At 44.1% G+C, this 18,517-nt stretch overlaps 1 protein-coding gene across 1 annotated transcript in view; it reads right to left on the bottom strand.

The window, feature by feature from the left end:
- Positions 1–18,517, bottom strand: part of LOC139260239 (V-type proton ATPase subunit B, brain isoform-like) — a 105,058-nt gene that overhangs the window by 11,469 nt on the left and 75,072 nt on the right. Inside the window, exons 8-9 of the mRNA XM_070876565.1 lie at positions 15,442–15,539; positions 8,823–8,946 (exon numbers count right to left, since the gene is read on the bottom strand). Of these exons, the coding sequence (XP_070732666.1) occupies positions 8,823–8,946; positions 15,442–15,539 (222 nt within the window). The remainder of the gene's footprint in view (positions 1–8,822; positions 8,947–15,441; positions 15,540–18,517) is intronic.

The raw sequence follows: 18,517 nt of genomic DNA, 5'->3' as shown, positions 1-18,517 counted from the left end.
TCCTCCCTGCCATTATGCAACATTTGACATAGCTTCAAACTCGTGTTTAAGTTGAAAGTCCTGTACGCTAATCCAAACACCTTGTTTTTTTCCCCCCATTAATTTACACAACTGTAAGTCACTCTTTATTCAAATTTCAAGCAGCAAAATAAAAACAACTCACCCTCACCTATATAATTATGTAAAGTTGAAAAAAATAGAAAAATTAAAAAGTTTTTTTCATGATCCATTGAATACTTAATATATTTCATTTATCTATGGCATATTACTGTACCTCAGTAATATGGAGTAATTCCAGTTTTTTTACATCTTTAACAATATCAAACTGATTAGCTGCAAAACTGGTCTTTTTCCAGTTAGATACACTTTTTCAAAATGTGAATACTCACTTGGATGCAGGGAAAAATGCACATGTTTTACTATATAGAATACTAAAACAAGTTAAATAGCAAAATACAGATATAAAATAATCATGGGAATAGACAAGTTTGGCATGCATTGTGATTATTTTGTATCTGTATTTTGCTATTAAACAGTGACTACACTCCAAAAATACTTCATTGGCTGTAAAGTGCTGAGACGTCCAGTAGTCGTGAAAGGCACTATATAAATGCAGGCTTTTTTTTAGTACTTAGGCAAATATCAAAGTCAAGATGTAGTTTACCAAAAACTACTGGAGAGACTGTTCTGCATCAAGGTCAAGGCTTCTTAAGTTTTGTTCGTAATCAATTGCATTTGAGCTATGCAGCAATAGATGTGATCTCACCTTCAGACAACACCAGCAACATTCATGCTATGTCCACGGTCATTAGTAAATAAGTGAAAATAGTCTACAGATATCTTCGTATCTGAACAAAAATGGATATCTTGAATTATCTCTTAACCTTGGATAATAGTGTTGCACTAAATTGGTTTTCCATACCAAAATTGCTTTCAAAAGCAGTGTGAGCTTGTTCAACATATGGCTAAAGAGCAAATACATCTAACATAATAAATTACATGCAATCTTCACTTAGATATTACTATTAAATAAGCACTACAAATGTTAAGTGATTTCTGTCCATCATTCATTGTGTAGAAAATATGCCATCAAAAAACTATGGAAAGTACTTATGACATTCATGATGGAAGAGTCAGATTTTCAAAGGATCTGAAATTAAATTCAAGTTATTACCTACAGCAGAGTTTTTCAAACTGGGGGCTCAAGGGTCATGTGAGGAGATTCCTGCATTTGTTAACTTACAGGAACATAGGGGGGAATTTTAACTCCCCAGGGCAGGTGGGTTTAAAAATAAGAAAATGGGTAACCTGACCCAAACCTGCCTATTTCCGGCTTTAACCGAGACGGGTCGGGGGGAGGCGGGTCAGTCCTTGAAATATTTTAAGGCGGCTGCAGCCTCCACTTGAACCCAACTTTAATTTTTACACCTGCAGGCTAGGTTTCCCACGCCTCAGGAAACCCAGCAGCTGAAGGAAGGCTTCAAGGGCCAGATGGAATAGGCAAGTGCCTTTACAGCAGGAGTGTTTCTCCCTCTTCCCCAGCCCAACAAGTAAACCTGTAAACCACCCCCCTCACGATCTGTCTGACTGCCACCTCCCCCCCACAGCCACCATCTACCCAACTGACCACCATCCCTCCACCCACCCCAACGATCTGTCCAACTGGTCCCCCACAATCTGGTATAACAACATTTTCCAACTGACCAAGCTAGCTAGGTGACTCCCATAAAATAAATTGCTGGCTCTCAAGAAGAACCAGCTGGGTTAAGCCAATATGGATAAATGCAAGGTTACATACATAGGAACACGAAACTCAAAACATATATGAAATGTGTAAGTATGCGTCAACAAAGTTGAGGGGGACGGACAATCTGGTGTATTTACTGAAAGCAATCGATATGAAGCTATCAAATCCAACTACAAGGTGGAATATCCTTGGAAGCGTATTTTTTAAATTCTTTCACGGGATGTGGGCATTGCTGGCAAGGACAGAATTTATTGCCCATCCTAATTGCCCTCGAGAAGGTGGTGAGCCACCATTTCAGAGAACAGCTAAGAGTCAAGAGTCACATATAGGCCAGACCAGGTAAGGATGGCAGATTTCCTTCCATAATGGAAATTAGTGAACCACATGGTTTTTACGACAATCGGTAGTTTTATGGTCACCATTATTGATACTAGCTTTTTATTCCAGATTTATTTATTTAACTGAATTTAAATTCACAGCTGAACTCATGGTCCAGATTAGTCCAGGCCTCTGGATTACTAGTTCAGTAACATAACCATATACTACTGTACCCCTTTTCTATGATTATACTAGATTTATTCTAACTTCATACAACTTCTTGAAAAACTACATGATGAACGGAGAAGAATGATTCCTGAATGTAATTTTAAGTCAACTGTAAATTCAATTTGTTTGGAGAAAAGATAGATCGAGGGAGTATGCAATTCAGGCATTTTAAATGGGGCAATGGAACCAAACAATGTGGGCTGTTATATATGTAAACTTGTATATACTTTGTACAGCCACCAGAGGGCTCATCCCCTGGAGTCCCAAGGGATCACATAATCCCTTGGGAGCACAGGTACTTAAGGAGGCCTCTTAGGCTGGAGAGGCACTCTGGAGACCTGCAATAAAAGACTACGGTCACACTTTACTTTGTGCTCACAGTATCCAGTCAGACTCTTTTTTCATACATCATAACTGACGAACCCAACGATGCAGAGAACAGTGGGCATCCTGGGGAGATTCTCGGAGGGAGATGATTGGGAAACCTTCGTGGAGCGACTCAACCATTACTTCGTGGCCAACAAGCTGGAGGAGAAACGAACGCTGCCAAACAAAGGATGATTCTCCTCACCGTCTGCGGGGCACAAACGTACGGCCTCATGAAAAACCTGCTTACTCCAGCAAAACTCAGAGAAATCATACGACGATTTGTGCACACTGGTCCGGGAGCATCTGAACCCAAAGGAAAGTGTTCTGATGGTGAGGTACCGGTTCTACACCCACAAAAGGTCTGAAGGCCAGGAAGTGGCGAGTTATGTTGCCGAGCTAAGACGCCTTGCAGGACATTGCGAATTTGAAGGACATTTGGAGCACATGCTCAGAGACTTTTTCGTACTTGGCATTGGCCATGAAATTATACTTCGCAAGCTGCTGATTGTAGAGACCCCAACCTTGAGTAACGCCATAGCGATAGCCCAGGCGTTCATTGCCACCAGTGACAATGCTAAGCAAATCTCAGCACGAGTGCTGCTACAAGTACTGTGAACAAAGTGATGTTTTCAAATTCAAATACAGGCAGGCCTCACATGCCTGCAGCTGCACGTCTGCAGATTTCTGAGAGTCCACCATCAAGGGTGATGAATGCAAGGCCATTAACACCTTGTCGGTGCTGCAGGGATCATTGTTTCCATTCATGCCACTTCAAGGGCTGTGGAACAATGGGACACACCTCCAACGTATGTGCAGGCGAGCTGCAAATCTTGTTAATCCTGCAAACCACCATGTTGCAGAGGAGGATAGATCCATGGCGGATCATGACGAACCAGGGCCTCAGATCGAGGAGGCAGAGGTATATGGGGTGCACACATTCACCACAAAGTGTCCCCCAATAATGCTGAAGGTTGAACTAAAGGGACTCAATGGAGCTGGACACGGGCACGAGCTAGTCCATTATGAGCAAAATGACTTGCGCTAAATTGTGATGCAGCAAGGCCTCAAGGCCAGCCCTGACTCCAATTCGCACAAAACTGAGAACTTACACTGGGAACGGATTCCCATAATCGGCAGTGCTACTGTAAAAGTCTCCTACAATAGAGCGGTGCACAAGCTACCATTCTGGGTGGTACCGGGCGATGGTCCCACACTGCTCGGCAGGAGCTGGCTGGGAAAGATATGCTGGAACTAGGACGCGTCTGCTGACGATACTTCGTGTGCCCAGGTCTTAAACAAGTTCCCTTCGCTGCACTAACCAGGCATCGGGAAGTTCCAAGGAGCAAAAGTGCAGATCCACCTAATTCCGGGGGCGCGACCCATCCATCACAAGGAGAGAGCAGTACCGTTTATGGTGAGAGAAAGGGTAGAGATCGAGCTGGACCGGCTGCAAAAAGAGGGCATCATTTCGCCGATCAACTTCAACGAGTGGGCCTGTCCGATTGTTCCAATCCTCAAGGGAGACGGCACCGTCAGAATCTGTGGTGATTACAAAGTAACTATCAATAGTTTCCCCCTGCAGGACCAATACCCGCTATCAAAGGCTGATGGCCTTTTTGCTACGCTGGCGGAAGGAAAGACGTTCACGAAGCTGGACTTGACTTCGGCCTACATGACGCAGGAGCTGGAGGAATCACCGAAGACCCGCACCTGCATCAACACGCACAAAGGTCTCTTCATTTATAACAGATGCCCATTTGGAATTCGATCAGCAGCAGCGATATTCCAGAGAAACATGGAAAGCTTACTGAAGTCGGTCCTGCTCACGGTGGTCTTCCAGGACAACATCTTGGTTACAGGTCAGGACACAGGTGAGCATCTGCAGAACCTGGAGGTGGTTCTTAGTCGACTCAACCGTGTGGGGCTCAGGCAAAAACGCTCAAAGTGTGTCTTCCTGGTGACTGAAGTGGAGTTCCTGGGGAGAAAAATTGCGGCAGACGGCATCAGACCCACCGATTCGATGACGGAGGCGATCGAGAACGCACCGAGGCCACAGAACGTGACGGAGCTGTGGTCGTTTCTAGAACTCCAGAACTATTTTGCTAACTTCTTACCGGGTATCAGCACACTGCTAGAACCACTGCACTTACTGTGTAAAGGAGACGAATGGGTATGGGGCGAAAGCCAAGAAAATGCCTTTGTAAAAGCAAGAAAATTGTTATGCTCAAACAAATTGCTTGTGTTGTATGATCCATGTAGGCGTTTGGTACTAGCATGTGATGCGTCGTTGGATGGCATTGGGTGTGTATTGCAACAAGCTAATAGAAACATAGAAGATAGGTGCAGGAGTAGGCTATTTGGCCCTTCGAGCCTGCACTGCCATTCAATAAGATCATGGCTGATCATTCCCTCAGTACCCCTTTCCTGCTTTCGCTCCATACCCCTTGATCCCCTTAGCCGTAAGGGCCATATCTAACTCCCTCTTGAATATATCCAATGAACTGGCATCAACAACTCTCTGCGGCAGGGAATTCCACAGGTTAACAACTCTCTGAGTGAAGAAGTTTCTCCTCATCTCAGTCCTAAATGGCCTACCCCTTATCCTAAGACTGTGTCCCCTGGTTCTGGACTTCCCCAACATCGGGAACATTCTTCCTGCATCTAACTTGTCCAGTCCCATCAGAATCTTATGCATTTCTATGAGATCCCCTCTCATCCGTCTAAACTCCAGTGAATAAAGGCCCAGTTGATCCAGTCTCTCCTCATGACAGTCCAGCCATCTCTGGAATCAGTCTGGTGAACCTTCGCTGCACTCCCTCAATAGCAAGAACGTCCTTCCTCAGATTAGGAGACCAAAACCGCACACAATATTTCAGGTGGGGCCTCACTAAGGCCCTGTACAACTGCAGTAAGACCTTCCTGCTCCTATACTCAAATCCCCTACGAAGGCCAACATACCATTTGCCTTCACCGCCTGCTGTATCTGCATGCCCACTTTCAGTGACTGATGAACCATAACACCCAGGTCTCGTTGCACCTCCCTTTTCCTAATCTGCCGCCATCCAGATAATATTCTGCCTTCGAGTTTTTGCCCCCAAAATGGATAACCTCACATTTATTCACATTATACTGCATCTGCCATGCATTTGCCCACTCACCTAACCTGTCCAAGTCACCCTGCAGCCTCTTATCGTCCTCCTCACAGCTCACAACGCCACCCAGTTTAGTGTCATCCGCAAACTTGGATATATTACTCAATTCCTTCATCTAAATCGTTAATGTATATTGTAAAGAGCTGAGGTCCCAGCCCCGAGTCCTGCAGCACTCCACTAGTCACTGCCTGCCATTCTGAAAAGGACCCATTTATTCCGACTCTCTGCTTCCTGTCTGCCAACCAGTTCTCTATCCATGTGAGTACATGACCCCCAATACCATGTGCTTTGATTTTGCACACCAATCTCTTGTGCGGGACCATGTCAAAAGCCTTTTGAAAGTCCAAATACACCACATCCACTGGTTCTCCCTTGTCCACTCTTCTAGTTACATCCTCAAAAAATTCCAGAAGATTCGTCAAGCATGATTTCCCTTTCATAAATCCATGCTGACTTGGTCCGATCCTGTCACTGCTTTCCAAATGCGCTGCTATTTCATCCTTAATGATTGATTCCAACATATTCCCCACTACTGATGTCAGGCTAAATGGTCTCTAATTACCCGTCTTCTCTCTCCCTCCTTTTAAAAAAAGTGGCGTTACATTAGTTCCCCTCCAGTTCATAGGAACTGATCCAGAGCCGACAGACTGTTGGAAAATGATCAATGCATCCACTATTTCTAGGGCCACTTCCTTAACTTCTCTGGGATGCAGACTATCAGGCCCCGGGGATTTATTAGCCTTCAATTTCCCACCTAATAAGGATATCCTTCAGTACCTCCTTCTCACTACTGTCCCGTAGTACAATCGGAAGGTTATTTGTGTCTTCCTTTGTGAACACAGAACCAAAGTATTTCTTCAATTGGTCTGCCATTTCTTTATTCCCCATTATAAATTCACCTGAATCCAACTGCAAGGGATCCACATTTGTCTTCACTAATGGTTTTGGGAAATTGCAACCGATTGCTTATGCATCCAGGAGTCTGTCTAAGGCTGAGAGCCTACAGCATGATTGAAAAAGAAGCGTTAGCGTGTGTCTATGGGGTAAAGAAAATGCATCAATCTCTGTTTGGGCTAAAATTTGAATTGGAAACTGACCATAAGCCACTGATATCCCTGTTTTCCGAGAGCAAGGGGATAAATACTAATGCATCAGCCCGCATCCAGAGATGGGCACTCAGGTTGTCCGCATACAACTACGCCATCCGCCACAGATGCTCTCAGTCTGCTGCCATTGCCCACCATGGGGGTGGAAATGACGCAGCCCGCAGATTTAGTCATGGTAATGGAAGCATTTGAGTGTGAGCAATCACCCGTCACAGCCCGACAGATTAGAACCTGGACGAGCCAGGGCCCCTTACTGTCCCGAGTAAAAAAAATCTGTGCGCTTCAAGGGGGCTGGTCCAGCGTCCCAGCGGAAATGCAGAAAGAGATAAAGCCGTTCCAGCGGCACAAAGATGAAATGTCTATACAGGCAGACTGCCTTCTGTGGGGGGAATCGGGTAGTGGTTCCCAAGAAGGGCAGAGATCCCTTCATCAGTGACTTCCACAGTATCCACCCAGGCATTGTAATGATGAAAGCGATAGCCAGATCCCATGTGTGGTGGCCCGGTACCAATGCGGACTTAAGAGTCCTGCATGCACACATGTAACACATGCTCAGTTAAGTAATGCACCCAGGGAGGCGCCACTAAGTTTATGGTCTTGGCCCTCCAAACCGTGGTCTAGGGTTCATGTTGACTATGCAGGCCCGTTCTTGGGTAAAATATTCCTTGTGGTTGTAGATGCGTACTCCAAATGGATTGAATGTGAGATAATGTCAGCAAGCACATCCGCTGCCACTACTGAAAGCCTGCAGGCCATGTTTGCCACGCACGGACTACCCGATGTCCTGGTGAGCGACAACGGGCCATGTTTTACCAGTGCATAGTTCAAAGAATTCATGACCTGCAACGGGATCAAACATGTCACATTTGCTCCGTTCAAACCAGCATCCAATGGTCAAGCAGAGAGAGCAGTGCAAACCATCAATTCAGACTTGAAGAGGGTAACTGAAGGCTCACTGCAGACTCGCCTATCGAGTCCTATTCAGTTACTGCACGAGACCCCACTCGCTCACTGGGATTCCACCTGCTGAACTGCTCATACAAAGAGCACTTAAGACAAGGCTCTCGTTAGTTTACCCTGATCTACATGAACAGGTAGAGGGCAGGCGGCTTCAACAAAGTACATATCATAACGCAAATGTGTCACGCGAAATTGAAATCAATGATCCTGTATTTGTATTGAATTATGGATGGTTCATCAATACAAGCATCTGCACCGAGACAATCAACCAGGCAAAGAAGGGTCCCAGATCATCTCACCTTGTAAATAGTTACACTGTTGACTTTTTTTGGAGGGGGGGGGGCAGGGGGTGTGTTGTTATGTATGTAAACTTGTAGATACTTTATAAAGCCACCAGTGGGCTCATCCCCTGGAGTTCCAAGGGATCCCATAATCCCTTGGGAGCACAGGTACTTAAGGAGGCCTCACAGGCTGGAGAGGCACTCTGGAGATCTGCAATAAAAGACTACGGTCACACTTTACTTTGTGCTCAGTGTTCAGTCAGAATCTCTTCATACATAAAAGGTTTCATGCCTGTATCTTGGAGTTTTGCTTTGTTAACTTTGGGAAGTGGAGGTCAGCGAGAAATCTAATGCTTCATCATCTTTGAAGCTTTATATATGTGGTTGTTGCCTCTATCTGGAGATTGAGTAGTTTGATTGGTTGGCCAATAACAGGGCAAACTATGCAGATTCTGGAGGGAACACGCTTGGTCATGCCATTCTTTATATTCCCAGATTATCTCCTCCTCGGTCCCATAATCTGCGTTTATAGACAGTTTCACTCAGCAAAAGCCTATTATCTCAGATTAAACTATAATTAATATTCCGCCAACCATTAAACACATGACATGACATAACAACCATTATACATGATGAACATACAGGGGGGGGAAGCACGTACCTCTCTCAAAGCCTCAGCATAAGAGCTCATGTCTGTTAAAATAACCAGCACATGCTTTTCACATTGGTAGGCAAGGTATTCTGCAGTAGTCAGTGCAAGACGAGGAGTAATAATGCGTTCAATGCTGTTGAAAGAGACAGTGTTAAGGTCAGTACTAGCCTCAGAATATAAGCATTTCAGCATTTTTTTGATATACACATTGTGGGCCCAAGTTTCCACCCGATAAAAAACGGGCGCCCCTCCGAGCTGGGCGCCCGTTTTTCACGCCACAAAGCACGCCTAAAAAAAACCTCCGTATTCTCCACCTCCCTGCAGGTCCTCGGCGCAGCGCAGCAGGAGCTGAAGTGGGCGGAGCTAGGACCCTGCGCTGAAAACAGTGCCGGGAGCTCTGCACATGCGCGCTAGTGGGCACGCAAGTGCAGTAAGCTCCAGGCGCCCGAAACTGTGTGGGAGGGGCCTGAAGCACGCAGCCCCTAGCCCTGGCCCAATGGCCTCACTGGGACTGCGTGAATAAGGCTCCTCGCACGGCCAGCTCCTGCTTCCTGCCGACTCCCGCTCCTGCTTATGTTTATTCAGGTTGGATTTATTTGTATAATATTTGTATAAGTATAACACAGGATTTATTGTAGAATTTAATGACTTCCCTTTCCCCCCTCGTTCCCGATGCCTAATTTGTAACCTGCGCCTGATTTTTTAATGTGTAGAACAGGTTTTTTCAGTTCTACAAAAATCTTCACTTGCTCCATTCTAAGTTAGTTTGGAGTATGTTTTCACTGTGGAAACTTTGAAATCAGGCGTCAGTGGCCGGACACGCCCCCTTTTGAAGAAAAAATTCTGTTCCAAAGTAGAACTGTTCTACCTGACTAGAACTGCAGAAAAAAAAATGTGGAGAATTGCGATTTCTAAGATAGTCCGTTCTCCACCAGTTGCTCCTAAAAATCAGGCGCAAATCATGTGGAAACTTGGGCCCTGTATTTCTACAGTGGTTGAGATCATCACGTTTAAAGGCAAACCATCCTGTAGGTTCGTTCACTATAATCACAATTTAAATTCTGTTTCATCATGGTCAATTTTCTACAGAAATTAAACTGAAATAAAAAAATTTTACAATTGGCAAAAAGCAGTTGGTTCAGCAGTAAGAGTATCAGTTGTCAGATTTTAAAACTGATTATGTGTGTGATCAGCACCTATCTAGTTTAATTAAGAATGGATCTACAATGATTCTAGAGGTCACAGCACAGAGGTGGTCATTTGGTCAGTCATGCCTGCGCCAGCTCTTAGAAAGCTGTCCAATTTAGTCCCACAGCTCATATTTTTCCCCACATAGCCTTGCAAATGAATTCTCTTCACGTACATGTCCCATTGACTTTTCAAAGTTCCTATGGAATCTGATTCCAACACCCTTTCAGGTAGTGCTTCCAGATCAGAACACAGTGAAAAAATTCTCCTCATTTCCCCTCTAATTCTTTTGCCAATTATTTTAAATATGACCTCTGTTTACTGGTTGAGCAACATCTCGATTTTAAAATTCTCATCCTTGGCCTGGTTTTCAAATCCCTCCATGGCCTCGCCTCTCCCCATCTCTGTAACCTCTTCTAGTCCTACGACCCTCCGAGATATCTGCGTGCTTCTAATTCTGACCTCTTGTGCATCATCTATTTTAATCGTTCCACCATTGGCAGCCGTAAATTCAGTTGCCGAGCTCTGGAATTCCCTCCCCAAACCTCTCCGTCTCCCTATCTCTATTTCTATTTCCTCCTTTAAGATATTCCTTAAAACCTACCTCTTTGACCAAGCTTTTGGTCATCTGCCCTAATATCTCCTTATATGTCTCGGTGTCAGACTTTTTGATAACGCTCCTGTGAAGCGCCTTGGGATATTTTACTAGTTAAAGGCGCGATAGAAATCAAGTTATTGTTGTACATACTCACTTGCCAGAGGGCACAGTTTCTCTTTACTTGCTCTATCAAAACCCTTCATAACTTTGAATACCTCCATTAGGTCTCCCTTAACCTTCTCTGCTCTCAGGAGAACAATCCCAGCTTCTCCAATCTCTCCACATAATTGAAGTCGCTGATCCCTGGTATTATCCTGGGAAACCATCTCTATACCCTCTTCAAGGCCTTGACATCCTTCCTAAAGTGTGGTGGCCAGAATTATACAAAATTTTTCAATTTCAAGCTTGCTTCCTCAGAGTCTGAGATTACAATTTAAGATAAATAACCTGATTTCATTATCCAAGCCTCTTAGCACCTTAAAATAGAAACATAGAATATCGGTGCAGGAGTAGGCCATTCGGCCCTTTGAGCCTGCACCACCATTCGATAAGATCATGGCTGATCATTCCCTCAGTACCCCTTTTCTGCTTTCTCTCCATACCCCTTGATCCCCTTAGCCGTAATTGCCATAGCTAACTCCCTCTTGAAAATATCCAATGAACTGGCATCAACAACTCGCTGCGGCAGGGAATTCCACAGGTTAACAACTCTGAGTGAAGAAATTTCCCCTCATCTCAGTCCTAAATGGTCTACCCCTTATCCTAAGACTGTGTCCCCTGGTTCTGGACTTCCCCAACATCGGGAACATTCTACCCGCATTTAACCTGTCCCATCCCGTCAGAATTTTATATGTTTCTGTGAGATCCCCTCTCATCCTCCTAAACGCCAATGTATAAAGGCCCAGTTAATCCAGTCTCATGTGGCAGTCCAGCCATCCCGGAAATCAGTCTGGTGAACCCTCGCTGCACTCCCTCAATAACAAGAACGTCCTTCCTCAGATTAGGAGACCAAAACTGAACACAATATTCCAGGTGAGGCCTCACCAAGGCCCTGTACAACTGCAGTAAGACCTCCCTGCTCCTATACTCAAATCCCCAAGCTATGAAGGCCAACATACCATTTGCCTTCTTCACCGCCTGCTGTACCTGTATGCCAACTTTCAATGACTGATGAACCATGACACCCAGGTCTCGTTGCACCTCCCCTTTTTCTAATCTGCTACCATTCAGATAATATTCTGCCTTCGCTTTTTTGCCCCCAAAGTGGATAATCTCACATTTATCCACATTATACTGCATCTGCCATGCATTTGCTCACTCACCTAACCTGTCCAAGTCACCTTGCAGCCTCTTAGCATCCCCCTCACAGCTCACACCGCCACCCAGTTTAGTGTCATCTGCAAACTTGGAGATATTACACTCAATTTCTTCATCTAAATCATTGATGTATATCGTAAAGAGCTGGGGTCCCAGCCCCGAGCCCTGCAGCACTCCATTAGTCATTGCCTGCCATTCTGAAAAGGACCCGTTTATCCCGACTCTCTGCTTCTTGTCTGCCAACCAGTTCTCTATCCACATCAGTATATTACCCCCAATACCATGTGCTTTGATTTTGCACACCAATCTCTTGTGTGGCATCTTGTCAAAAGCCTTTTGAAAGTCCAAATACACCACCTCCACTGGTTCTCCCTGGTCCACTCTACTAGTTACATACTCAAAAAATTCCACAAGATTTGTCAAGTATGATTTCCCCTTCATAAATCCATGCTGACTTGGACCGATCCAGTCACCGCTTTCCAAATGTGCTGCTATTTTATCCTTAATAATTGATTCCAACATTTTCCCCACTACTGATTTCAGGCTAACTGGTTTCTCTCTCCCTCCCTTTTTAAAAAGTGGTGTTACATTAGCTGCCCTCCAGTTACATTAATTGATCCAGAGCCCATAGACTGTTGGAAAATGATCACCAATGCATCCACTATTTCTAGGGCCACTTCCTTAAATACTCTGGGATGCAGACGATCAGGCCCTGGGGATTTCCCGGCCTTCAATCCCATCAATTTCCGTAACAATTTCCCGCCTAATAAGGATATCCTTCAGTTCTTCCTTCTCACTAGACCCTCGGTCCCCTCGTACTTCTGGAAGGTTATTTGTGTCTTCCTTCGTGAAGACAGAACCAAAGTATTTGTTCAATTGGTCTGCCATTTCTTTGTTCCCCATTATAAATTCACCTGAATCCGACTGCAAGGGACCTACATTTGTCTTCACTAATCTTTTTCTCTTCACGTATCTATAGAAGCTTTTGCAGTCAGTTTTTATGTTACTGGCAAGCTTCTTCTCATACTCTATTTTCCCCTCTTCAACCCTTAGTCCTCCTCTGCTGAATTCTAAATTTCTCCCAGTCCTCAGGTTTGCTGCTTTTTCTGGCCAATTTATCTGCTTCTTCCTTGGATTTAACACTATCCTTAATTTCTCTTGTTAGCCACGGTTCAGCCACCTTCCCCGTTTTATTTTTACTCCAGACAGGGATGTACAATTGGTGAAGTTCATCCATGTGATCTTTAAATGTTTGCCATTGCCTAGCCACCGTCAACCTTTTAAGAATCATTTGTCAGTCTATTCTAGCCAATTCACGCCTCAAACCATCAAAGTTACCTTTCCTTAAGTTCAGGACCCTAGTTTCTGAATTAACTGTCACTCTCCATCTTAATAAAGAATTTGACCATGTTATGGTCACTCTTCCCCAAGGGGCCTCGCACAACAAGATTGCTAATTAGTCCGTTTTCATTACACATCACCCAGTCTAGGATGGCCAGCTCCCTAGTTGGTTCCTCGACATATTGGTCTAGCAAACTGTTCCTAATACACTCCAGGAAATCCTCCTCCACCGCATTGCTACCAGTTTGGTTAGTCCAATCAATATGTAGATTAAAGTCACCCATGATAACTGTTGTATCTTTATTGCATGCATCCCTAATTTCTTGTTTGATGCTGTCCCCAACCTCACTACTACTGTTTGGTAGTCTGTACACAACTCCCACATGCGTTTTCTGCCCCTTGGTATTCCGTAGTTCCACCCACACCGATTCCACATCATCCAAGCTAATGTCCTTTCTTACTATTGCATTAATTTCCTCTTTAACCAGCAATGCCACCCCACCTCCTTTTCCTTTCTGTCTATCCTTCCTAAACGTTGAATACCCCTGGATGTTGAGTTCCCAGCCTTCGTCAACCTGGAGCCATGTCTCCGTGATGCCAATTACATCATACCCATTAACTGCTATGTTTTCTCAATCTTTTCTCTCACAAAAAGGCTGAACTCTACCAGGCTGTGCATTCATTTGTGTGGCTCAGAATCATCCATCACTCAACACCAACAAAATTTCATGGAGGAGGCTGCCATTTTGCCTGTTGATCTATGCTCCTTCTCTGAAACTCCTTCAGTACATCAATATCTTTTTGAAGGCATGGTACCCAAAACTGTAATTTTCTAAATGTGATCACACAATGAGTTATATAAGGCTAAAATAACATGTTTAGACATTAAAATGAAATGCCCCTCAGATACTTCCTAGCACTTAACCAGCGACACTGACAGTACACATTGTGTATGGCCAATAACGGCATTTTCTTTTCTTTTCCCCCTAATTATGCTTGCATATTAAATTCACTATTTTCCATTTGTTGTGTTTAAACTATTTCTTTTAACTGGTTATTAATGGCTCTAGTCTATAAGCTTATGGTTTGTGCAGCATTAATCATCCTGAAGAGATTCTAGGTAGTGTAGCACAAGATTACTTTCAATTCAGTAAGAAAAAGGAAAAGAATTTGCATTTACATAGCACGTTTCATGACCTCAGGATGTCCCAAAGCGTTATACAACCAATGAAATACTTTGAAAAGTAGTCGCTGTTGTACTGTAGGAAAATGAGCTCTTCTATTTCAATGATTTTGATTGAGGGCTAAATAGTGGCCAGGACACCAGGAGAACTCCCCTGCGAATAGTGCCATACGATCTTTTACGTCCACCTGAGGGCAGACAGGGCCTCGGTTTACACCCTAATAGTGCTGCACTCTCTCCATATTGCACTCAGGTATCAGCCTAGATTATGTGACCAGGTCTCTGGAGTGGGGCTTGAAACCACAACCTTCTGATTCAGAGGCGGGAGTGCTACCATTGAGCCATGGCTGACATCTAAATAACAGGATAATTAACAGCCCTTGATTATGTACTTCTGTGTAGACAGAATAAAGATTCCAGATTATAGCGTCAAAGTCTTACTTACATGAATTGCTGTCAAGATAGTTGAGAGAAAATGGTTTGACAGGATGTAATGGGAATAATGGAGTGTTTTATACCAATAGTGCGAAGGTATATTGCAAATACATAAATTTCCTAATCAAACATTCAACCTAGACATGTGCACGATCATTGTTTCGGGAAACTAGTTTCATTTGAATGTTTCTTTACAGATCGTGAATGGCAGTTTTAAAAAATGTATAATGGAAAAAGATGTATTTGCAAGATAAATTCAGTGATTACTATGATAATAAAAATTTACAAACAAAATGGCAAGGAAAGAGATTCTCTGTTGTGAAATGATAGTTTTTGTAGGCCAAGATATGACTGACAAGCATCAGTGCATCTGCTAGTTTCGTCAAAAGCGTATTTATGCACTGGCTGTAGCACCTGCCGTCTTGTAAAAATCGACTATTCTCCTGAATTGCAGAAGCCGGTCTAATTCATACACACACACACACACACAGACACATCCTTTTTTGATTTAGTTGCTGCAAGAGGGGAAAAACTCGCTTCCTGATCTGTTATTTTGAGGTACTTACGTTGGGTCATTTGCAAGATTCAAAAACAGACAGACATTGTCCATTGATCCATTTTCTTCAAAATCACACTTGAAGAATCTTGCAGTTTCCATATTAACCTGTTATAATAATAAATAATCTTTTATTCATATAGCGCCTTTAATGTAGTAAAACAACCCAAGGCACTTCACAAGTGTTACAGACAAACAGATAAATTTGACACCGAGCCACAGAAGAAATAGGCAGATGATCAAAAGCTTGTTTAAAGAGATAGTTTTTAAGGAGCGTCTTAAAGGAGGAAAGAGAGGTAGAGAGGCGTAGAGGTTTAGGGAGGGAGTTCCGGAGCTTAGGGCCCAGGCAGCTGAAGGCACATCCACTGATGGTTGAGCAGTTATAATGAGGGATGTTCAAGAGGGCAGAATTTGAGGAGCGCAGACATCTTGTGGGATTGTGAGGCTGAAAAAGATAGGGAGGGGCAAGTCCATGGAGCGATTTGTAAACAAGGATGATAATTTTGAAATTCAGGCATTGTTTAACTGGGAGCCAATGTAGGTCAGAAAGCACAGGGATGATGGGTGATCTTGACTTGGTGCGGGTTAGTACCCAGGCTATTATACAGGATACAAATGCTCAAAACAGGTTTCTGAAGTGGACCATAAATATGCTGAATGAGAAGAGCAAAGGATAGTTGTGCATGGAGCCATGTTACTACATAAAGAGGTGACTAACATACTGCATGACAAATTGGAAAATTTCCCACCGTGTCATAAGAAACTATGCTTTATTTTTATTACATTAAGGTTGGAGAGTACAATTTTAAATTGATGGTTGTAAACATGGCTTCTATATGTTGGAAAAGAATTCACGGAGATAAAAAAAATCAAGCATTTTTGTCCAAGATGTAACATCGTAGTACTTATTTAAATTGTCACTGTAAATGTCAATTTCACTCACGGGAAAGAAAATGGATCCAAACCTTTTTACGCATTACTTGACTGCAATTATCCTCCAAGCACAATGTATAAAGCAAGCTATGCAACCAGGTACTCGGATATCCCAATTCATTTGATGCTATTTCGCTATGATTTCGGCACCAGATTTTCACACTAGTATTGGTGCATGTCCCAGGGTGCAGCAAGTTAGAGGAGCACTAATGCTACAAGCCAATAAAATGCTGCTATCATTAACAAGACTGTTTTTGTGTCTCATATTTATGTCTGCACCCATCACAAAAGCATTTTTTTTACCGTTTCATTGTGTAGTTTCCCTCTCTCCTTAAACATGTAAAATGATGTTCTTTAATCCAGAGACAATAATGCAGTATTTCATCATTAGGAAAAGTTCCACCTTGCCATACTGAATTTCTTTCATGCACAAGGGTGATTTTAAATTATACATCAGTTTGAGCAGGAATTTTGGATGTGGGAATGGGACCACATATTTCTCATAATGCCAAAGTTAAAAAACTAAGTATAATTTTTCCAGGGCAAGAATTTCATATTAGTTGAATTTAGTTCAAAACAATATGCCAACCAACTCTGGTTCCAGACAGGAGTTCTAGATTTTAAAAGCATTCAATCCTTCCAATATTTTTCATAGCATCAAGAAAGTTCTTTCAAAAAGCTTTTCCCCAGAGAGGTGAATGACACATTTAATAATTTTTCATTCATAGATGGTGCTGGATTCATTACACTCCTTTGGTAAATATAAAAATTGTAAACTATTTTTCTTAGATATGGACTCATTTCCTCATTTCTATTTGAAGGTTTCTGTAGTTAGTTCCCTATAGGCCACAACTGTAACAAAAAATAACCTTTAAGAAAATTCTTGCTGTTTCGCCTTAACCTTCCGAAATAACCATCAAACGCAAATTATTTTTCAAGAGCAGGCACACCCAATTTGGCAGTGAAGAGGAGCTTGATGAACTGTAGCTTTTCTTCAAATCAAAAGCAAAGTTCAGTAGAATTTTGGAAGCCAGTTAAATGTCATGTGTATCCAAGATCATCAGTCTCCAAGCAACTAAACATGTAAAGCAATATTTTTTGCCCTTGGAGACAATGACCATGAAAGAGAATGAACTCACTCAGGTTTACAGCAACAGCCATGGACACCTACTTCTCAAAGCTAGTTACCCTGTATTAGCAATTGAAGATCAGATCTATTACCAATCATGAAAATTATTCTGAATGCTCAAAACTTGACTTTTATTCTAAGTGATGCACCAAAATATTGTATTTGGCTAAACCTTTGTACTTTTGAGGGCCCAAGTGGCGCAGCCCCGACCTGGACGCCCGTTTTTCACACCACAAAGTGCGCCTAAAAAAAAAACGTCCAGATTCTCCGGCTCCCTGCAGGTCCTCTTGAGCCAGGCGCGGCGCAGCACGAGCAGTTGGGGGCGGAGCTAGGTCCCTGCGCTGAAAACAGTGCCGGGACCTCTGCACATGCACGATACAGTGAGCGCGCATGTGCAGTAGTTCCAGGTGCCCAAAACTGTGTGGGAGGGGCCCGAAGCACGCAGCCCCTAGCCCTGGCCGAATGGACTCACTGGGGCTGCGTGCATAAGGCTGCCTCCCAATCCCAGCTCCTGCTTCCTCCCGACTCGACTCCCGCTCCCCCACCCCCGAACCTCCCTCCCTCCCACCACCTGCCCCCCCGACCCCCACCGACCCAAACTCCCCCCTGAACCAACCCGACCTCCAACCTCCCCCCACCCGGACCTCCATCGCCCCCCGCGCACCCCCCCCCCGACCCGTGCTCCCGACCGCCACCCCCCCGCACCCCCCCCCCACCCGACCTGCGCTCCCCCCGACCCAACCCGACCCAACGCCACCTACCTGTAAATCTGGTGCTGGGGACGGGCCCTGCCCGAAGTCTTGGGCCTCTTTCCCTACCCCCCCTTCTCCTTCCTCCACCCTTCTTCTCCCCCTGTCCCCCCCCTCTCTCCCTCTACCCCCTCCTCCCCTCGCTGTCAGAAACACGGACACTGACAGAGAGTGAGAGACACTGACAGACAGACAGAGATAGAGACACTGACAGAGACACACTGGGGGGGGGGGCATCCCAGCACACTGTTGGAGGGCTCCCGGTGCTGCAGTCA

The sequence above is a fragment of the Pristiophorus japonicus genome, chromosome 3 (assembly GCF_044704955.1).
Source record: "Pristiophorus japonicus isolate sPriJap1 chromosome 3, sPriJap1.hap1, whole genome shotgun sequence".
NCBI classification, from domain to species: domain Eukaryota; kingdom Metazoa; phylum Chordata; class Chondrichthyes; family Pristiophoridae; genus Pristiophorus; species Pristiophorus japonicus.
This window is presented reverse-complemented; position numbering and strand designations above follow the sequence as displayed.